General features: G+C 36.3%; 2 protein-coding genes across 2 annotated transcripts in view; one reads left to right on the forward strand and one right to left on the reverse strand.

Moving 5' to 3' along the window:
- Positions 1-23,854, forward strand: part of MCPH1 (microcephalin 1) — a 341,986-nt gene that overhangs the window by 179,577 nt on the left and 138,555 nt on the right. The gene's annotated exons all lie outside the window — the stretch shown is intronic.
- Positions 1-23,854, reverse strand: part of ANGPT2 (angiopoietin 2) — a 74,515-nt gene that overhangs the window by 15,958 nt on the left and 34,703 nt on the right. Inside the window, exons 2-5 of the mRNA XM_036748365.1 lie at positions 10,616-10,771; positions 6,598-6,719; positions 971-1,203; positions 162-289 (exon numbers count right to left, since the gene is read on the reverse strand). Of these exons, the coding sequence (XP_036604260.1) occupies positions 162-289; positions 971-1,203; positions 6,598-6,719; positions 10,616-10,771 (639 nt within the window). The remainder of the gene's footprint in view (positions 1-161; positions 290-970; positions 1,204-6,597; positions 6,720-10,615; positions 10,772-23,854) is intronic.

Raw genomic sequence — 23,854 nt, forward strand, 5'->3', positions numbered from 1 at the left:
GCTCTTAATTACTAAAACTGATGAAGTGAGATTTGTACAACATGGCAGTCAAGTAGGATTTGAAGTCAGAGAAAGTTGTAGGTTATGTTAGGTTATCATATTCTAAAATGGCTATTTAAACTAGGGAAGTTAAAATGGGGATGAGAAGAGAAGCAGCTTACCTTCACCTCATCAGTAGAATTAGGAAAAGTTAATGTGTAGATGCCATTAGTGGTAAGGCCTGCTCTGAAAGCCTCAGCACAGTCTCTAAAAATGATTTGCTCTTCTTTAGCCACAAAGGAATTCTTGGCTGTGAAAAAAAAATTAAGTGACAGAAGTTAAGAGGTATATGGTAAGGTAAATTATTTCCTCCAGCAGTTAGATACTCTAAGTCCCAGTCATATGTCAACCACCTCTTCTTATTATATTTATATTCCTGCTTGAAATGAAAAACAATTGCTTCAGTAGCAGAAAAAACATATTGCTACTTTTTAATCTTTCAATAAAAGTTACATATTTAAAACATATTCATGTGAACCCCAAAAAATATTTCTGACAACTGTCACTCATCATCAGGTAGCTGTATTGATGCTACCTCATAATTAACTCTGAGGAATATTAAGTATTACAAAATCCCATTAAACATGGAAGAGAAATCCATCGAGAATTTCCTTTATGGAGATTTAGTTACATAATTATAACAGGGCACTAGCTAAAAGGAGTATAATCTGTAGGACTACCCTAAGGGCAATGTTTTATAGTAAGACCCCAGAATATATTTATGTCAGGAATATGTACATATATATGTTAAGATATATGTATACATGTCTTTTGTGTGTTCTCTGTAGTCCAGTATTGAATCCCAAAGAGATTTTATGACCTATAGAGAAAGATGTTTTGTTGGAAAGATAAGCTGCCATGTTTCAACATGTTGAGAGCATCAGAGATTAATGATTAGCGAGATGGCAGAACTTTTAGTAAAGACACTTACAGTTTGGTGCTGTTATCATAGTTAGCAGGCTGTGAACAGTCTCCATCAGATCGTGTTGCTGCTTTTGAAGAACTGAGTTATTTGCCGTGGCTGTCACTAACTGTTTTTCCAGTTCCTCAATTATGGAATTTTGTCTGGATACTAACACTTGAAGCTGATCTTTTTCGTCTTTTATTGATTGTAGCTGAACTGTATGCTTGTCTTCCATGTCAAGGACTTTTTTTTCTAGGAAACTTGTAAGAGAAAGCCAGTGTTAATGTTTTCTAGCCATCACCAAAGCAAAGTACTATACAAACGTACACACATAAACACATAAAGATTAATTTAATTCTAATAATATATATTGAATTAATCAACAGATATTTATTGAATATCTCACATGTACAAGACACTGTGGAGAGATGCCAAGAATTGTAAGACACACCCCTGCTTTCAAATGGCTTCAAATGTAATTGGTGAGCTAGACATGATAAAGAAAATATCATTAACCTCAGTATACAGTAATTGCTAAGTTTAGAGTTCTGAGGAAAGAGAGTTCTGTATGCGTGTCTGTGTGTCTGTGTCTGTGTCTGTGTCAGTTTCTATGTGTTGGGATGGGCGGGGGGCACCTGTTTAAGATAGTCAGGGAAGCTTTCACAGAAGAGGAGGAATTTGATCTGTCTTTAAAAGTAGGCAAGATTTTAAGCCTCCTCCTTATATAGTTTTGTCCTGCCTTATTTATCTTAATTTGACTCCCTTCTTTTCCAGAGAATGCAGAAACTCACATTTAATCCTTCAACTTGTAATTTTGTGACTTACCTTCTTGCTTAAAGAATTGTTACATTTTAAAAATATAGCTAAAGCTACAGTATAATTTTAGAAGATCTGTGTACTTTTTATTGTTTAAGGGATGGATATCTTATTTTCCCAAAATACAGCCAACAATTACATGATAGCATATCTCTGTGCCTTTCCCAAATGGCATTATTCAAGTGGACCTCAAGACATTGCTTGGTTGGTTTCAGAATAATTTGGCTTGTTTACTTGCTTTAACAAAGACTATTAATTAAAAGTAAACTTAATTTTAAACTGGAAGTGTTTCCTGTTAGTTAAAATAGACTGCAAGTTTCCAAGTGAGTATTGTTCATGTGTCTACTGAACTTTGAAGAATGTTAATTGTTTCGCCGGAATACACACAAAGGCTTGGTAAGTGTGGTTGACAGAAATTCTTCAGAAATAGGATGTAATAGGAATATTAGATACTTTGACCTTTAATTGTAAGTTCTGCTTTCTATGTTTTTTTAAAATTCCTACATTTTTCGGCAATTAAGCATTCTCTAGTAACTGTAGGGGCAAGAAAAGCAACAAAGATCCCTTTTGCTTTCAGTCTGTCATTCTAAACTGTGACATTTGAAAACGGAACATTTATCTTAATCCCAGGATAAAATCCAATTTGTACAAAGGCAAGTGATGAAACATTCAGGATGCAGAATCAAAGAATATAAAAATGAACATTGTGTCAGACCTTGAATCCAATTCTCTCTCTCTCTTTTTTTTTTACTTTAAAGTATATTACAAATAAAATGTGTTTTTCTTGTGAAGTCGGTTTGCCTTGAAAATTTTGCTTTTGAAGGAAGAGAAAATCCTCTATAACTGTGACTTTTAGATTAATTTGTAAGTTACCTTTTATCATAATAAAAATAGAAATTATGTTATGTTCAAATTCAAAACTTATTTTATGGATCCTTGACAAATAAATCTTGTCAACCTCAAGTTCAGAATGTTGAGATTGTATCTTATTAACCTTCTGGAGGCTATTTGGGAAGGAAAAAGAAATATTTTTTTCCCTAATTGTCCACCAGATATCTTTGATAGGGAGTAAGCTCATCAATGCATATTTATAATTATGAGAAAATTAAAATTATTTAAACCTACCTCTATTTCCTCACTATTCATTTATTCTTGAACTCCTTAAAACCTAGCTGCTAAACCCACTACTCTTCTGAACCTGATAATCTCTTAATTGCTAAATCTAGTTTCTTTCAGTCCTCCTCCTTGACCTTTTTGTAGCTTTCAACACTGTTGATCACTTTCTCCTCTTTAATATTCTTCTTTCTTGGTTTCTGTGACACTCTATCCTCCTGACTGGCCTCCTATCAAGCATGATTCAACCTGTTCAAAAACATGGAGGTGAGGCATGGAATGTTGAGTTTGGCGAAGAAACAAGTAGGCCAGTTTGATTGGAATGTAAAGTACATGAAGGAGAGTACTGTAAAATAAATCTAAGGAGGTAGGTTAGACTCAAGTTGGGGAAGGGTTAAAATGCCAAGATGAGGAATTCACATTTGTATTGGATCCTAGAGGCAACAGTCACTGAAGTTTCTTGAGCAGGAAGATGGTTACGTCTGACCTGTCCTATAGGAAGATTTGGGGGGGGGGTAGCTTTTTGGAGGAGGAATTAAGGAAAAGACAGACTAAAAATAGGGAAGTCAGTTGAAAAACTATTGCAATAGTCTAAGGGAGAGGCTCTGAGGGCCAGAACTAGAATCGTTACCATGGGAAGTAAAGGAAGGAAACAAATGCAAGAAATATTTTGAACACAGAATCAACAAGATGTGGCAACTGATGGTATATGGGTGATAAAGCAGAGGGGGCGCAGCCAAGGATGATGCTGAGTTTATAAAACTGGAAGAGTAGAAAGATGATAGTACAACAGGAACAAGGGAAGTATGATGGGGTGGATGGAACATTTAGAGGAAAAGACAGTGAGTTCCATTTTGGAATGTAGAGTTTGAGAACGTGACAGCGTACAGCAGACACTTCGTTTGTAACATAGGCCTAGAGTTCAGGAGGGGGATTGGGTACAGTTATGTAAATCTGGGAGTTAACAAGAGAGAAATAATAACTGAACCTATAATACCTGATGAAATTAGTAAGAGGGGAGAGAAGGAACAGAGCATCAGGGACAGAGACTTGAGGGCTCCTTACAGTGAGGAGAGTAAAAAAGGAAGGATGACTCAGAACAGAGAAAAACCAAAAGAGAGAACAGCGTTAAGAAACTTCAGAGAAGAGAAAATATTCAAGAGGAGATAGTGATCGACAGTTTCAAAAGCCATGGAGAGGTTAGGAAGGATGAGGACTAGGAAATAGACACTGCATTTATCAATTATAAGATGTTAGTCACCTTGGAAAAAGTTGTTTCAGTCCAAGGCTGTGGCTGGAAACCAGATTTCCAGGAGTTGAAAAGTTAGCTGGATTTGAGGAAATGGACATAATGAACGTAGAAGGCTTTTTCTAGAAGTCGCGACCCATAGTTGAAGAAGCACTGATCTTCTAGTCCAGTGCCCTCATTCTGCAAATAAGGGAACTGAAGCCCAGGAAGGGTAAGTGACTTATCCACAGCTCCCTATGGGCAAGTCACTGGCAGGATTGGAACCAAAGTTCTCTGACGCCAGAACCAGTGCTATTCCCATTGTGCCATGCTGCCCCACATTTTTTTAATAGGGGAAGATATGAAATGGGAGTCCATAACTGATGTCCTCTTTCAGAAAATTAGGTGAGATCATCTGCTGGGGGTGGGGAAAGGGACCGATGGTTTGATAAGAGGCTTCTGAAGAAAAGAGAAAGTTTAGAATGCTGGTGGTGGAGGATGTGACGGTCAGCTAGGGGCAAATAAAAATATTATAATGTAGCAGTGAGGTTACATCTGAAATTACGTAATATAAATCTGTTGTAGATCTGATCAGCATTGTCATATTGCACCCATCAATGAAGGGCAGGAACAATTTCAATTTTGTATCATTGGTACCTAGCACGGTGCTTGGTGTGAAGTATGTGTTTAATAAATGTCTGATTCATTTACATATTTTCCATTCTGCATTCCATGTGAACTTGCTTTCTAGCTGTTCCTGGTCCACAATGTACCATCTCTCACTTCTAGCCTTTGCACAAGTGGTGTCCAATATCTGGAATATACTTCCTCCTCATCTCTGCCTTTTAGAGTCCCTAGCTTCCTTCAAAGTACTTCTCAGGTGCCACCACCTATATCACACCTGATCTAGTTCTTGCTGCTCTCTCCCTTTTGAAATTTCTTTGCATTTTCTTTGTATTTGCTTACTTGTTTATATGGTGGATTCATCACTTGTGCTCTAAGGCAGCTACTGATGCTTGGATAGAGTGCTGGCCCTGGAATCAGGAAGACCCAGGTTCAGATATGACCTCAGACACTTACCAGCTGTTTGACCCTGAGCTAGTCACTTCATCTCTCTTTGGCTCACTTTCCTCAACTGTATACTGAGGATAATTATGGCACCTACCTCACGGGGTTGTTGTTAGGATTAAATGTGAAAATATTTGTAAAAAATACAGTACAGTGCCCAGCACATGATAGACTATACACATATGTGTGTATGTATGTACATACATATATATATATATGTGTGTATATATATATATATTCTTCCTCCTTCTCTTCCCCTAATAAATGCTGAATTTGTTTTTATTTTAATTGAAGTGAATAACTTTTGAAGTTCTTTTGATTATACCTTCCTTACCAGTTCTCATGGTTGTCCTTTCTTTTCTGCTCTGGTTATAACAACCATAGTTCAAGTCAGTAATCTTTTACTTCAGTTGTTCTAATAATCTCCCAGTTGGACTTCTTGCTTCCACTACATCCCTTCTTCCATTTGTCTTCCCCATTGTTATACAAGTACTATTCCTAGACTGTCACTCTAATTAGATGAAAATGTTCAGACGCTTACTGAATGTATGAACTTCTGATTCTGATATTCAAGGCTCTTCGCAAGCTGGTTTCGTTCTACCTACTCATCCTTCCTTATCTCATAGTTGGTCTTTTTCACTTATTCAACATTTCAGAAAAGTTGGATTACTTTCCCCCATTCTTTCCCACTCCCATCTCTTTGCCTTTACTTGCAGCACCCCCTCCCCATGCCTACAAGGGACTCACACACAAATACGCACAATTTTCATTCATTAGGTTGATCCAAACCCAACTTGTGTCACTTCCTAAATAAAGTCCTCCCTAGCTTTTCCAGGTGAAAGTGATTCCTTCTGCTCCTGTTGCTCATTCCTTTTTGGACCCTCCTTTTTACTTAATAACTTTTCTTCTGTATAAAAATAATGATAATAATAATAACAGCTAGCATTTATGTAGCAAGTTTTGTGTGCCTGACACTATGCTAAGCACTTTACAAACATTTCATTTGATGCTCACAACAGGTAGGTGCTATAATATTATCCCCATTTTAAGATAAGGAAAATGAGGCAAAAGAAAAGTTAAGTAACTTATTCAGGATCACACAGCTAGGAAGTGTCTGAGCCCACATTCGAACTTAGGATTCCCAGTCTACAGGCCCAGCATTCTATCTAAACTGCATCATATCTGGCCTATCTGGCCTATCCTATCCTGTATGTATTATGTATCAGTTACTTTGAGCTCCACTCTTCCCACCCATGTCCCCAATTAAATTGTAGGATTTCTGAGATGAGGATCTGTCAGATCTATCATTATATCCCGATGCCTAGCTCAAACCCTTGCCATAGTAGGCCCTCAGTAAATTGTGAGTCCAGTTGAATTGAACTTTGAATTCTAAAATATTGTTTAAAAAACCCATAGTTTATTTCATTACCTGTTTTTGTCTTGAAGTTTGGTTATTTCACTGGTTTGATCTAAGATCTGTTTCTCCAGTTTATTTGTGGAAAGGGAATGCTCCAAAAGCTGAAGTTCAAGTCGGGTTGTCTGATTCAGTACCTAGATGAACAAAAATAAAATGCCGAATTCTCTTGAAAATTTTAAAAAACTACCTTCCCCTTTAGTAATTTTTTCCCTAGAAATGAGAAAGTGTCACTTGAAAGAATATATGCTTATCCACAGTTTTCCATGCAAAATATTATTTTTAATCATTCCATTACTGAATCAATGCAATGATTTAATGTAGTCTTACTTTCAATAGAGCATATTAAATAATAATAGTATCTCTGCATTGTTTAAGGAAATATTTTATTAATTCTGTTTTACTCATGATGTTATGGCACATAGGTGGTAGACCTGGAGTCAGAAAGATTAAGTTCACATCCAGTCTCAGACACTTTTTATGTTACTCTGTAGGGAAGGGAAGGGAAGGAGACTAAGCATTTATATAGCACCTATATGTGCAACCTTGCAAAGTAGGTGCTGTAATTATCTCTATTAGCCACAGTTTCCTCATCTGCAAAATGGGGATAATAATAGCATCTACCTCACTGGGTTGTTGTGAGGATAAAATTAGATTATATTTATAAAGCAATTTGCAAATCTTAAAGTGATATACAAATTCTCATAATTATTATTATTATTATTATTATTATGGCAAAATATGTCTGAGTTTTGTCCTATTATATTTATGGTTTTTATTTCACTGTAGAAAAAAGTGAAAATATCTTCAATAAATATGTTCAGTATAAATGGCTATATTTAGAATGTAGGAAAAGTTTACATTTGAATGGGATAGTGAATGCTTTTTTTAAATTAAACTTAATTTAAAGGGATGAGAGTTTCATTCATTGCAAAGTATATAATATACAGCATGTACTCAGCATTTCATTTAAAGTATTTCCTCATTTGTGTTTCTTTAGCCAACTTCTTTTTTTAATTAAAAAAAAATAATAAAACCCCCACCAATTAGGAAACAATAAAATTGCTATAAAAAGTAGATTTTTTTCTGCTTTGTGGGAAGTTCAGATGTATATTCTCTAGACAATATCACTTGTCTCATTGTATTCAAATATCTCTGCAGACTTTTTAATTCATCAGTATTTGGCTGCTGTTGGCAGGAAGAATTGGTTACTCACATCCTCCCGGTTAATGGTCATTCAGGACATGATTTCACACTTAAGTGTAATTCAGAATTGTTGCCAAAGAATCCGTCCTTGAAAGAGCAATTGTTTGGTTTATACCTTTATGTTGTTAGCTAAACCCGTAGCCTAGTCACAGAGAGACAATGTCGGTTTCAGGGATGGTCTTGTACTTCAAAGCAAAAAGGAATCAAGTTGATACCATAAAAACCTTATTGTGAATGAATAAAGCCATTCCAACACAATGGTTTTGCTTTTGTTATTTACACCTGGAATGTAGATTTAGTCTACGTCTAATTTGGGTCTAAACATTTTACCGTGTAGATTTTTAAAGGGAAATAGGAAATCACAACATTTTCTTAAGAATTTCGAATTCTATAAAATGTGCCTATTTTGGTCCAAGATCAAGAAATTGGGATTTATGCACTTTGCCATTTCTGAATGATGCATAAAAATTCCACATCAGTAATATCTAAATACTTTCTGTTAACATTTCTTTACAAATATCAACTATTCAAGAATTTTCATAATGGATTATTTTTGCTTGTTATTTGAGTATATAATACATAACCTTTCCTGACCTCCTCAGTTTTTAGTGCTCTCACTCCCATACTTTGTGTTTAACTAGGCAGCTAGGTGTTGCAGTGGGTAGAATGCTGGGCCTAGAGTCAGAAAGATCTGAGTTCATATCTAGTCTCAGACACTTAACTAACTATATGATTCTGCGCAAGTCACTTAACCCATCCTTGCCTCATTTTCATCATCGGTAAAATGGGGAATAGTAATAGCACCTACCCCACAGGGTTGTTGTGAAGATCAAATGAAATAATGTTTCTAAAGTATCTAGCGTAGTGCTTGGCACACAGTAGGTGCTGTATAAATGCTTATTCTTTCCCCTTCCCCTCTTCCTCATAACTCCTTCTCTCTTCTCTTCCAATCTCTGGTGAAGAGGTAATTCATGCTGTTGTATTATTTAGATGAATTATCTTTAAATGTATTACCTTAAGCTTACCCACATTGAAATAGTTTTGCCATTTCTGTGCTCCAGCATTTCTGCTTTTCTTAACCAAAAGCATGGTAGAGTGGATAGATTTGAATTTGGAGGAAGAAGACCTAAGTGTGAATCCCTGTTACTTCCTGTGTGACCTTGAGCAAATGCATAATCTCTCTGGGCCTCAGTTCTTCATCTGTAAAAATGAGGGATTTGGGATAGATGGCCTCCAGGATTCTTTCCAGCTTTAAATCTGTGATTCAATGGTCTGTGATCTCAAGATAATTTAATAATATCTATGAACTTGGAGATTTCATTGTGCATTTACTTTCTTAAGGTATCTGTAAACCAAGTTTCTGAGACTTCTCTATTGGTCCTTCCCCCCAAAATATCCCTCCCCTTTTTCTATCTTTCAAACAATTATCTGGCTATACCAAAACGTTCCCTGTAGATATCATAGTATCAATTATTTAATCAGCATTTATTAAACACCAGCCATGTGTTGGGCATTGTGCTAAATGCTGGGAATACAAAGATTGAAACCGTCCCCGCTTCAAGTAGCTTGTATTTTGAGTGTAGATGTTGAGGGAGGAGGTGACATGTAATTTGTACACACATATGTAAATATAGAATAAAGAAAGGATGATGATGGGGAGTGTTTCCCAGGTCATCAGGAAATTTCTCATGTATGTAGTAAGCTAAGATTTCAAAAAACCTTGGTATAGCATTCTTATCGATGATTTTTTAAAACTTTGTTTAAAAAATCGTACCTATAATTTCATGATAAAGAGAACTCTGGATGGGAAAAATTCTCTTTACCAATTAAGATCAGCCTTACTCTGCAATTTACACTCTAGTTGTGTAGAGCTCTGAAAGGTGAGGTGAATTGTCTAATATGTTTCAGAGACAAGAGGAGAGCTTGAACCCAATTTCTTCTGACTCCAAGGTTGGCCCTTTACCAACTAAGCTATGCTGTATTTCCAATGACTTTTACAGCATCTAATTCATGAAATTCCACTAATCTAAATGATTGTTCATGGTCTTAAAAAATTCAAGTAAATTAGTAAACAGTGACTTTCTTCACAATCCTAATAGTTGCTCATCCAAAGTGAAGCATCAGGAGTGATCTTTAGGCTTTTTCTTAGAGACGTAAGCTAACAAATCTTTCCCTATCTTAGATATGAATGTTTGCCTTTTCATCCTTAAGTATACCACCTGATACTTGTTGACTTTCCTTCTTTTAATTTAAAAAACTTATCATGTTCTTTTTGTATACTATTTCAGCGTTATGTCCTAGATGCAAATCTTTGGTCAAATTCATTCCAGCCTGCCTATCAATAAGTTAGCCATATCGATTGGCCAAGATGGAGAGAATTAGTTCAGATTTGAAGTTTATGGCCAATGAAGATTAAATAAGGTAAAACAGAAAATCTCAAAAACTCCTGTTGGAGCTATCCTTTCTTACCACTATTAAGGCACAACCATGTAATCTAGAAAACATGGTGATGGTGTGGCATGTATGGAGTGCAATTTATATGTGTGTATTTATTAAACAAATTTAAAAATGAATATTATTTGGATAGCCTATTTTAAATAAATGGTCATTCAAATTATGCAAAATAAAGATACATTTATTGTCATAAAATAGCCGTGTAATCATAGTTTAGTAATTTATATATGAATCCATTTAAACTTTTTTCTGATTTTAGTCTAGTCTTAATTAGTTTCAGTTTGTGTAAATTAATATAAAGCCATGCTGCATCATCCATCAAAGATATTTTTACAGTGACTGAGGCATTTGTGATTAGAATTTTCTTACTTACTTGGGCTTCAACATCTGTTAGTTTTCGTGTCTGTTCAGCTGTTTGATTTAATAGATTTGTTCCTATTTCAATCATTACTGCAGTCTGATTCTGCACAGCATTCTGTTGCATCTCTACCATTTCTTTCTTCATATTGTCCTGGATATAATTCTCAAGCTATAGTAGAAAAAGCATTAAGGCAGTCAGATTTTTTTTTCACTTCAGCCTTAGAGTTTACATGATCATAAATTTTGTTCTTAAACATTTATTATAGGATCATAGATTTAGAACTAGAAGGCACCTCCAAGGTCAAACAAACCAACCCCCTTGTTGTCCTAATGAGGAAAATGAGACCCACAGAAGGGATAAGACTTGATCAAGACCACCCAAGTAGAAGTAGCAAAGCCTTCCTTAAGAAAAAGAATAGCTATCTAGAACCAGAACCACTATCATACTATTACGATATTCTTTTGTCATTACAAAGATCTTTTGATTTACTGTAGTTTGAATTCTTGCCTTTGGAAGTCCATTTCCAGTTGTACTGTTCTGGTCTAAGCATTTCAAGTCATTAAATCATAGAACTGAGTGTTTAGGGGGAGCTTCAGACATCTTCTAGTCCAATCCTGACCAACATATGACTCTCTTCTCTACCATCCCTCCTAAATGGTCATCCTGCCTCTACTTGAAGTCTTCTTGGGAACTCACTACTTATTTTTAGAAACAAGAAGAACAATTTGTTAATCACAAGATAACATTTTTTTCCAAGTTTGAAAATAAAAAGGATCCAACACTTTGGAAATTTACTGTTTATGGTAACAAAAATATATTTGGTTGGTTGTATTCATCTCATGGTGCCTTCTTAAATTAAAATAACCATCTATTCTTTTCATGGAGCTATGTAATAACCAAAATATGTTTCGGACTTTAAGTGAAAAAAAATACCTAGTGTCAGACTCGTGATTCACCCCAGGAGTCATCTTCCTGCCCTAAAGCCTTTACTACTGCTCAAATTCCTTCATTGGGGCCATTCTGTACTGATTGGCGACAACCAACTGGTTTTCTTACTAGCCCCAAACCTCTAACCATGCCTTGGCCATCTTCCTGCAATGTTTCCTTTGTGCATACTTACCCGAATTAATATTAACATTGCTGCTGGAAAGGGTTTGTCAATCAACTACCCTGTGGTTCTGTTTATCATCTCTAGGACCAAAATATCCTTCCCTGGTCACCACTCCCCCATATGTGTTGGCTTTCCCTATTAGAATGTAAACTCTTTGATGACAAGGACAGTCACTCATTTAATTTGCATCCATCATGATACCTAAAGATTTTGGTATATAGTAAATGTTTAATAAATGCTTTTTAATTCATTCATTCAGGTTATATATATTCATCTACTCTTTTGAGGCATGAGTTGTTTAAAGTTAAACTGAACTATTGAAATCATGCTTAGTTCTGTTGCTAACAAATTGAAATATCAGATTTAGCATCTGATTGCTATAGTGGGTTAGAAAAATGGTATATTTTTCCCCTTAAGCCAACTTTGCTGTTATGGCCTTAAGAGAAATAGATAGTTTGATAATTGCCCTGAAAATGAGGTCAAAGAAAAACTAATTTGAGATGTAGGAGAAAACATGTTGCTGAGACTTTGGATCCAGAGACTTAGGTTCTAGTCCCATCTCTGCTACTAACTGGCATTTATGACCTTGACCTGCTCACTCTCTGTCTCGGGGTCAGTTTGCTCCTTTGTAGCAACACCACAGTGAAGCCTGTTTATTCCAGCAAAGGACAGTCTGGCTTGTATTGATGATGTTTTACTTAATCTTTTCTCACAATACTTCCTGCCTCTTTCCCCCATGTATTGCCTCTGTACCAAGCAGGTTCTTGTCCTGCGTTAGATCTCTGGCTGTTTCCGCTTCTTCCATTTTCATGAATGAAACAAAACAAAACAAAAACCCAGAATCGGCCCATTGAGATTTCTGTTCTCTCTAGGGAAAAGATTTAAGTCAGAGACCTCCCTACTGAAGCTTCACTAGATACTACAGTCCTGTTGTAAATATTCCTCTCCCCTCTATCCCTATAACAATACTTGGTTGCTTTTAAATGAATTCAGTTCAACAAATATTTATGAAATACCTAAAAATGCGCCAAATACTGTGCTAAATTCTAGGGCTACTTTAATTCTTAAATGTACCTGTGATTTCACTGACAGGTATGCTACTTCCATCTGTTCAGATTTACAGACTACTCATGCCTTTTCATTCTATAAAAGTCATGTCCATGGATGTATCCAAAACAGAGGTTTCTTAAAAAGTTGGGTGGGGGTAGTGTTCTTTAGATCTTAACATAGCATAGCTACTAGTGGAACTTGTGAATTGCCTATCAGTTGTCCCCTACTCTCACTATATAACCTGTCCACATCTTTTTTCTAGTCATATATTCTCTGATACCTTTAACGCTGCTTTTCCTACTCATTTTTTTAAGTAACATGAAAAAAAATTACAGTGTACCTCTTTCTTACTTTTTGATTGACCTACAACTTTAATTCTTTGGACATTATGGTATTACATGTTTTGTAGGCAGACTTTATCACATTAAGAAAACTGGTATTAAAAAGATAGTCATTTGAACACCATTGTAAAATCAAACAACTTCGAAAGCCATAAGAACTCTGATTCACACAATGACCAGCTGTGATTTTAGAGAACTAATAAAGTATGGCCCTCTCTTCCTGATAGAGGGCTGATAGACTCAAGTTGAAGAATGAGACATTCATCTTTTGGACATTCAATTCAATTCAGTAAACATTTATTAAGTGCTTACTGTGTGCCAGACACTGTGCTAAATGCTGAGGATACAAATTAGGAAAATAATTGGTACCCATCCTCAAGAAGCTGACAACTTAATGGAAGACAATACATGAAGGGAAGCTGAAAAGAGAAGGGGAGGGAGAGCAGTGGGGGGACCCAATATGTGTGGGAGTGGGGGGTGAGGAATGATATTCCATATAATAGAAACCAAGCAGAGTCACTGATGGAAAATGGAATGTTACCTGGATAGTTCTGAGCCCTCTATAAAGGAAGTCTTTGGGAGGAATTTATTGCTCCCTCCTCCAGTCAGAAGAGAGAGGCAACTGAGGGTGTTGAGAGAGTATTGAGTGTTAAAAGCTGAGACTGTATGTATGGTCATGCCATTTCAGGTGACCATCTTATCCTGGGAGAGGCATGATGTTCAATGAAGTGGAAATCAAGCAAAGCCACTAATACAAAAAAATGGAGATTGCACATGACTAATCAAGAATTTATTTTGATTGAAATATGAATGTTTCTTACAACGAGTTTCTTCTTTTTTTCCTAATGGGAGGGAAGGTGGCAGGACGGAAAATAGATCTTTCATTAAAAAAAAACCATAATTACCACAAATTCTTAATGAGATTTTTTATTGAATTTGGAATGTATATGAAATGCTAATAGTCTACCATCCTCCATAAAATTTCAAAAATGAGTTTATATTCTAATCTGCTTCCTGGCTTTCTAGATTTATTCATATATTTGTTTTATTATACTCATTCCAGTCAGAATAGCCTAGTTGCTATTTCCTAAACTTAATGTGATACCTCTGGCCTCTATGACTTTTCAGAGGCTGTCTTCTGTATCTGAGCTGTACTCTCTTAACCAACTCCTCTTACAATCCTTAGCTTTCCTCAAGGTTCAAATCAGGTACCGCCTCTGAAGGGAAACCTTGCCTGACACCCCTATTTGTTAATGCTCTTGTCCTCAAATTAGCTTATATTTCACCTGTTTTACATGTTGTATCTCTCAATATTGAGTTCAGGAAGTATCTATTGAATATCTCCTGTGTCCCAGTGGCTATGCTAAGCACCAGGGATAGAAAGACAAAAAAGGGAACAGTCCCTGCCCCCAAGGACCTTAAATTCTACTGAGGAAATATAATATATTCATAGATAAGTAAATATAAAGTAGATACAAGGAAAATTACAGTAGAGAAGAATACTGACAAATGGGATGGTCTGGAACTTTCAGTAACAAGGGATTCCAGGTAGCTAACAATGAATAGAGTGCTAGGTCTAGAGTCGGGAAGACCTGAGTTTAAATGCTGCTTCAGATACTTGCTAGTTGTGTGACCCTGTGCAATTCATTTAACCTCTGCTTCAGTTTCCTTAACTATAATATGGGGACATAATAGTACCTAACCTCACAGGGTTGTGAGGCTCAAATGAGATAATAAATGTAAATTGCTTATCAATGCTTGGCATGTAATAGGCACTTAATAAATGTTTCCTTCCTTCCTTTCTTCCTTCCTTCCTTCCTTTCTTTGGTCCCTCCTTCTAGAGTTGATGTGGCTAAAAAATTGACCATGCTGCAAATCCAGTGAACTTTGCTGGGCTTGTCCTTGAACAATAGACATGCAGTTCATCAATGGGCCTGCACTCAACCTTTCTAACTTGATGGAAAACTGACAGAGCTTATACTCTTCTAGTGAAGCCTTTGAGAAACTCAGGTTCCCTTCCTATCTTATAGCTGTGTACATGGAGTGCTAAGATACAGAGGTAAAGGCTCCCTGGGCAGTCACTGCTCAGTACCTCAGTAAAAAATAAACTTAAAGGAAAGAGAGCAGTTTTTCTCCTAAGACCTAGCATGGTGTCTTTCAAATAATAGGTACTTAAAGGCTCGGTTAACTGAATGGAATTTGAATTTTATAGTATAAAGTTATAAAAATCTTGTACACCTACTGATCACTGTATTATGCAATTAACTAACCAGGATTTTGGCCTCCTTCCCCCATCCCCCCCAAAAAAAACCATTTCTGTACAAAAATACTCATGACAAAACTATATAAAAATACTCATAATAGCAAAAACGTTGGAAACCAACTATGTTCCTATTGATTGGAGAAGAATTGCACAGTAAATTGTAGTATATGAAGTAGTAACGAGAGTCACCCTGGTATGATGGACAGAGAGCTGCCCTCTGATTCAGGAAGACACATGTTCACAGTATGTACTAGCTGTGTGAGCCTAGGCAACTCACTTAATCTTTCTCTGCACTGGGCACCTCCTTACAACTCTTACAAGTTGTAAAGAAAGTGCCAGCCTGCATTGGTAGATTGACTTTCATCATCCAGAGTTCCTTTATCAATGACATCACAGACCCATTCCCTATCCCTAATTTATGAAGTAAGGGAAAGTTGTTACCCCATAAACAAAAACATACATGAGGAGAGAAATTTAGGAGTGATACAAAGTAAAGAACTATATATATATATATAAGCGTACTACGATTGTGTAAATGGAGACAACATTAAACTACAACAAAGTTCAGACTAAATGCCATAGGAAATGTTGAAACTTTTAAAAGTTAAAACACACAGTCTTACTTTCTTTTTTAAAATGTGTGCAGTTCCATATTCAATCATCTACATTCATTTTTTTTGTATTGTTTTGTTAAGCTGTTTTCAGCAATTTTATTGGGAGTGGTGAGCATTTGTTTTGTTGAAACAAAATTCATCATGTAAAAAACAAAAATAAAAAACCTCAACCCTCTCCGTCTTCATACTGTCAAACTCTGCCCTGTATTAGGTCAGAAATGTCTAGGGGTTGACTTACAATAATGCTTGGTCTGCAGATTACCAGACCCAGTAGAATGTCTTCTAGACCAGAGGATAATTAGCTGCTCACAAAGGAATAACTAATAAAAGTGTTGAACAAAAATAAATTTTCGAAAGTTTTGAACACTGCCAATGACATATCCCTTCCATTGGAGAACTACCTCCAAACTGACATCAACCTATTAATTCTTTGGGTTTTATCAGCTTTTATCTGGATTTTATCTAGCCCTCCTCACTCCATCTTGAATACAAGGACAACACATTAAATTTTTTTTAATATTTTACTGAAATGAAGAGAAATTTGTATCTATGGCATTCCTCCAATCTACCAACCTTATAATCTTGTCAGAAAAGAGAAGGAAATCAGTCTCATATGACCTGTTTTTCATGGTCTCGCTGTCTCTTAGTTATGATTATTTCCTTTTCTATTACTTCTTAAATATACATTCTAAAACTATATATTCTGTAATTTTTCCAGTAATTGAAGTCACAGTCACCAGGTTATAGTTTGAAACTAGTCTATAGCTAACATCTTAACTAAGTCATTGTCTAATACTTTTTGGATTTCGTATAGTAACAGTACCCAAAAAATATATTTTATCTGACTAGGAAATAAAGTCTGGAAATGGATAAAAACAAACAGATTTTTAAAATACCACAGTAAAGTAGTTTTTAACAACACAGAAAATGTTTTATTTAAATATAAAATTCTCCCTCATTTTTTTCTTCCAAACATTCTGAATTATCATATTTGACAGGGAAAAAAAATAACTTGATTTGCCAAAGTAGCAGTGCCAGATTAGTCACATTACAGCATTTCTCCATCTATCTTCCTTGTGGCCAAGATTATTATCATTAGTTTTACAGCAAAAAAAAAAGTAATCTTATAATTGGCAAGAGAAAGAAAAACATGAACAGTTATTTAAATGAAATTTGTCTTCAACTTTGAGTGTTTAATATTTCTCTATTACCAACTTATGAGACTGAGTGACAGTTTCTATCTAAACAAATTTTAACTTTCTCATGTGTTTCTATTAATTAGTTTTGTCTATGTGGTTGACAAATTTACAAACCCTCTGAGATTTCCTTTAGAAACATCTCTACCATGTAAAATTAGAAACAAGAGATCTCAAATTCAAATTGAGGTTTTATAGAAACTAAAGCACTTCCTCTGATGAAAACATTTATTCAGTAGATAGTGCTCATTTGCTCAAGATACATTGTTTGCTACATATATATCATAATAAACAAAACATGTTCTAAATGTATTAAACATTCTTCTTATTGTATACATTATATTTGTTCCTGCAATAAAAAATACTGCTTCATGCTCTCCCCTTGACTTCCATCACAATTCCAGAGATTTATGTTCATAATATGTGAGTCAATTATCAGGTATGTATAAACACCCTTTATAAGTTGAGACCTGGCCTACACACTGTGGGAAGTACAAAATAAATATAATAAATAGCCCCTTCCCTCAAAGAATTTATAGTCGAAGTGAAAGTACCTAATTTCATCATCTGAAGTCACAGAAATTTTAATGATGGTACCTAGGGATTCAAATGAAAGGAAAAGGCTATCAGATCTCTCTTTCGCTGGGCACTAAATAAGGTTCCAATTTTTAACCAGTTATACAAAAGAACCCCCCCAAAATGATAAACTACATGGAAAGATACATGGATATATAGATAGACAGATATACTAATTGACTGCTGACTTTCTTTGTGACCATCAATTATTTTTTTATTCCTCCATGCCTCAATAAATGAGAATTCTTATTCCTAAGAGCACTTCAAAAGAAAGATGCTTTGTGCCATTGTCACTTTCGTGGTTCCTCCTACCACTAAACTGACCTGGTAAAGTGAAGAAGGGAAATGTAGTGATATTTCTTTGATAATGGTAGGACCTTACATTTAGGCACACAGTTTTTTCTCTTGTAGGCTAATGGACATCAATATCAGTAATAGACCTTTTGGAAAAGATTCTTTGAAAACTTCATAAGAGACCTGAGGCATTCTTCTAATTAGTCTGATAGGAAACCCATTCAGGCAGGTTACTGGGAGAGAGAAAAATAATACAGAGAAACAATAACTATGAACATCTTGTACATGAATGACTGTGGCAAATACAAAGCAGCATTTTTTTCCTCCCCCAGCTTTTCTGAATTCTTAGAGTAGTAGTGATTGTCACTATACCTGAAACTTTTCCCAGGGGAGAGAATGGGCCATCTTAGTAGAGTGCAGCCTTTGGCTCCCAAGACCGGACTGTTTCCATGTGCCCACTTACCAGCGATTCATAGGACTAGGAAGTTTAGACAGTTGTGAAGCTGTATGAAGGATTTATTCCTCTTAAAATCATAGAATTTAGAGCTCTAAAGAAGGGACTCTGGTCCCTTAGAGACCATCTTGTTCAGGACCTGCATTTTACAGATCCAGAAACTAGCACCCAGAGAAGTTTAATGACATCTAACAAGTAAGGAATCTAGTTCCTACTCAGTGTTGGAATCTGACCCATGATTCTGATTTTTGCAATTATTTAAGCTACATACCACTATAGGCTTATAATTTCCATTATTTGTTTTGACTTAGTAAATATGTTTAGCTACTCTATGTCAATATCCTTTCATCCATGAGCACAACACTGCCTACTGTGCTATTTGCAAGATGGAATTAGGATTTTTAGGATCAAGGATATTCTGAATAAATGCTTTTGACCTCTCATATTCTTTGTTCCCCATTGTGAGGGAAGTCTGAAACTTTTTTCAGGTCAATCATAAGGAAAGTGGCAAAAATTGAGCTTTCTTCTTCCTTATCCAGCTACTTTCTCTGACCTGGAGATTTTACTGACTAAATAGTTGTACATTCAACCAGTATTTGATCATAGATACAGAGATTGAAATGGAATGAACTAGAAACCTGGTAGATTTGCCCACAGTGTTTCTTGTGAATAATTCTTTGTCTTTATTGTCTGTTTAGAATTATGCAAGGGATAGAGGGTAAGTTTTGTCTCAGTCTTCTTTTTATGCTCATGCCATAATGATCTCTCATCCCTAAGAGAACCCCCACCCAAGTGACAGTTAAAATAGAGGAACAATGATACATCAAGCATGGACAGGTCATCTAATGATTGATGGGAACATACAGTAAATCTTCAGGAAAACTTTAGTTCAAGGTAACTGGATTTTCCCAGATACTTCAAGTTCTTATAATAGCTCCATTGCTAAGCAAATCGTCCATTAGTCACATATAAACCACCTAGTACTTAAGTGAGTACTCATTCTGAAATCCTGTGAAAAAATAGTTCATGAAATATTTATCTTCTCATTTTTCACATTTTCCCATTAACAACACATGAATGAATTTGTATTGATGTTTAATTGTTTGCAGTTTCCATAATAATTCATTAATGGCAGAAGGGAAGAGAATAAGCATTTCATAGCATCACTCCATGCCAGGCACTATGCTAATAAACACTTTACAAATAGTATGTCATTTGATCACAACCAGTTTTTTCTGTGGTTATTTTCCCCGTTTAACAGTTGAGGAAACAGAGGTAAATATAGGTTAAGTGACTTGTCCCGAGTGTCATAGCATGTAATGTAGTTCACAAACTCTCTATAACTTAGTAGGAGATGGTGAAATCGAATCTCAGAAGGGTACAGTGATTTGCCCAATATCATATAGCTAGTCAGTGTTAAATAGATAGGGCTCAAACCCAACTCTTCCAAATTTTTCCTCCTAGAAAGGTTGCTTTCTAGCTTCTACACTCTTTTCAGGATACCACGTTCATATATTTATAAAGCTACTGCCAAACCTCAGTCCTGGGCTATCTCACCATCCGTGTCCTCTATCCCTACACAGGTACTACTGAATAGATCTATAAGAAGTCATTAACATGCTACCTGGGTATGTTATAAATTTATGTCATCCAATGTCAACTGAGACTTAACTTCAACAAAGCAGGCCTATCACTGCTTCCTAGATAACTCCCTGTTTCACTCCCCACAGAATCTATTTCAAACCTTCTTTTCCCTCCTTAATGCTTCCAAATCTTTTCTCCTTTTTCTTAGCTAAGGACTGGCCTCTTACTTTCTTAAGAAAATGAAGGCCATCTAATATAAGCTTCCTTTTCTCCCTCTTTATCTCAAAACCTCTTGATATTGTCTGCCACTGTCTCCTTTCTTCTATCTCCAAAACATGGTGGCTCTTCTCCTTGTCAAGGTCTGCTGCCTCTCTGCCTTTGATCCCTTCACTAGGATCTTCAATTTCTCCTTGTTTACTGATTCTTTCTCTGATGCTTTCAAACATGCACAAGTCTCCCTCTTCCTTAAAAAAAAAAAAACAAAAAACCTTCACTGGACCCTATAATATCCATCAGCTATTAACCTTAGATCTCTCCTTCCTTCCTCAGCCAAACTCTTAGAAAAAAATCATCTACACTCACCTCCTCCTCTGCCTTTCTCAATCTTCAACACTTTTCAACATACTTCGACACTGAAATCAGGCTTCTGACCTTACCATTCAACCGAAAATGCTCTCTCCAAAGCCACCAGTGATCTCCTACTTGACAAATTCAATAATCTTTTTTCTATCCTCAGTCTTCTCAACCTCTCTGTTGTATTTGATACTGCCAGTTACTCTCTCCTCCTGGATATTCTCATCTTTCTGGTCTTTTTAAACTAGTTTCTCATGGTTCTCCTCCTACCTGTCTCCTTCTCAGTATTCTTTGCTGGCTCATAATGCATATAAAGCCTCCTAAGTTTGTATATTCCCCAAGGCTCTGTCCCAGTCCCCCTACATTTTTTTCTCTCTACATTTCTCACTGACCTAATCAGTGCCCATAGGTTTAACTATCAATACATTCGGGCCCATTCTTTCTCCTGAGCTTCAACCCTGAATTACTGATTGCCTATTGGTTATATCAAATGTCCCAGAGACATTTCAGTGGATTTATTTTCCTTCCTTACCCAAACCTTTCCTTTTTCTAAACTTCCCCATTTCTATAGAAATCACCACTATTCTTCAAGTCAGGTTCATATTTTTAGTGTCATCCTCAACTCCTCACTCTCTCCTTACCCCACATACCCTGTCAGTTGCCAAATCTTGCCATTTTTACCTCCATAACATCTCTCTCATTTAGCCCATTCTTTCTACTCGTAGATGTACCACCTTAATTCTTGCCTAGGTTATTGCAACACCCTCCTAATTGTTCTCACTACCTCAAGTTTCTCCACACCCCAGTCCATGCCAAGGTGATTTTCCTCAAGCATAGATCTGACAATATAAGTGCCTTAAGAAATAGACTTCTAGTAGTATCTGCCATCAAGTATAAACTCCTCTGTTTAAAGTACTACATAATCGAGCCTCAGACTATCTTTCCAAGCTCACCAGAAGTTACCACCCCTCTCCTACACTATGGAATCCAAACCAACTATCCTCTTTTCCATATATACTCCATCACACATCTCAGTATCTTCTTGCAGGTTGTCCAGACTGCCTCTAATGACCTCTCTCCTCACCTATGCTTCAGAGAATTACTCTTTTCTTTTTCAATGAAGCTCAAGTACCGCTTTCTAAAGCCTTTCCTGATCACCTCAGCCATAACTGCTCTCGCTTACACCCTGCTTTGTGTTTAACTAGGTGGCTAGATGACACAATGGATAAAACTCTGGACCTGGAGTCGGAAAGACCTAAAGTCAAATCCAGCTGTGTGACCCTAAGTTCCTTAGCCTCTTTTTGCCTCAGTTTCCTCATCTGTATAGCCCACAGTTGTTGCAAGAACCAAAGAGATAATCATTGTAAACTGCTTAGTGTGGTGCTTAGCACACAGTAAACTCTACCTAAATGTTAGCAATAATTATTTATAATTCACTTGACATAGCTTAAGTCATTATATAAATGCTGTTATTATGAATTTATATTTACTTTATACTTATACTGTATGTGTATATAGCTTTATATGTTTTTGTTGTCTCCCTCATTAGAATGTAAGCTTTTTGTGGCCAGGATTATTACATTCGATATATTTGGATGCTTAGCTTCTAGAGTACCTGGCATGTAGCCAGGGACTTAATAAATACTTGTTGATTGATTATGAAATATTTAATTTGCATTCTATATTAGGTCTTCCAAGCCACATCTAACTAAGAATACCCTCTATCGCTTTGTTGACAATTGGTCATTCAGCCTCCATTTGAAAATCTCTGGTAGGGAGACCTCACCTCCTATCAGAGTATCCCATTCTACCTTAGGACAGCTCTAATAGTTAGGAAGGTTGACCTTACATCTAACCTAAATCTTCGTTTCTAAAACTTCCACCTACCACTTCTCATTCTGTGCTCTGAGGCCGTGCTGAAAATGTCTAAGGAATATAAAGAGCATAATGCTATTATATTTACATGGTTTTGAAGGCTATTTGGCATTCTCAAGAACCCTGCTCATTTCCAAGGACCTGGTCGATGGTTAGCTGGTAAATAACTAAATTTTAACTAATTTGCCTTCTACTACTGACACTGATAGTTAAGTGCCCTTTAAAGAGGAAAATTACAGTTGTTACTGAGACTGCCAGAGTTCATTCTGCTACAGTTATGTTGTGGGAGCTATATTACTGCATGATTCTTCCTACTCATTCCCCCTCCCTTATTTTTTAACTAGTAAAATGTCTTGGCGGGGTTGGGGGAAGCCTGGATGGGTTGAAAATATGGAATTTCATGAATGCCTGCAGGATCTGAGTTTATGTAATCGTTGTGGAGGGCATCCAACCCTATGTGGAGTTTACTAGCACCAGAGGACTATTATTAATCAGGGGTAGGGAGGGTTGAGGAGACTTCATGGACAATATGACATTTATAAAGAGTTTTAAAGGATAGGAAGGAAATGACTTTATAGGTGGAAGTAGATGAGTGGTTCAGGTTTTTAGAATGGCCTATACAGGCAGGAAATATTGTTTGGTGAATGAACAACATAGATTAAGCTTCCAGGTACCACATTATGAGAAGAGACAAGTATATACAGGGAATTTTGCCTTTATGTAACAGAGATGTTGTCTAGGGTGGAATGGACAATGAGTGCCCTTTATGGGAGTGGGGGAAGGAGTTGATATATAAGACTCAAATCCCGTCAGAAGAGTTCATAACTATGGAAGATTAGGAACCTCTGCTGTATATTAAGAAGAAAGTGATCTGTTATAAAGCAAACACTGAGATATATTATTTAGATCAAATATGGGCAGCTAGGTGGTATAGTGGATAGAACATCAGGCCTGGAGTCAAGAAGACCTGAGTTCAAATCTGGTCTCAGATACTTACTTATCTGTGTGACCCTGGGCAAGTCACTTAACCCTGTTTGCCTCAGTTTCCTCATCTCTAATATGAACTGGAGAAGAAATGACAAACCACTCTAGTATATATCCCAAGAAAAACCCAAATGAGGTCACAAAGAGTTGGACATAAGTGAAATGACTGAACAACAAATATATTGAAAGTAGTATCATGTAAAATTATTGTGTAAAATGTTTGGATTTTTAAACTAAAGTTGGACATTTCTGGTGAGAGGAGGCTGGAATGGATTGCCATGCATGGTTCAAGGTATGCAGAGAAGGGTCCTAAGACCTGGGGCAGCAGCTAGCACA

The sequence above is a fragment of the Trichosurus vulpecula genome, chromosome 3 (genome assembly GCF_011100635.1).
Source record: "Trichosurus vulpecula isolate mTriVul1 chromosome 3, mTriVul1.pri, whole genome shotgun sequence".
Taxonomy (NCBI): Eukaryota; Metazoa; Chordata; class Mammalia; order Diprotodontia; family Phalangeridae; genus Trichosurus; species Trichosurus vulpecula.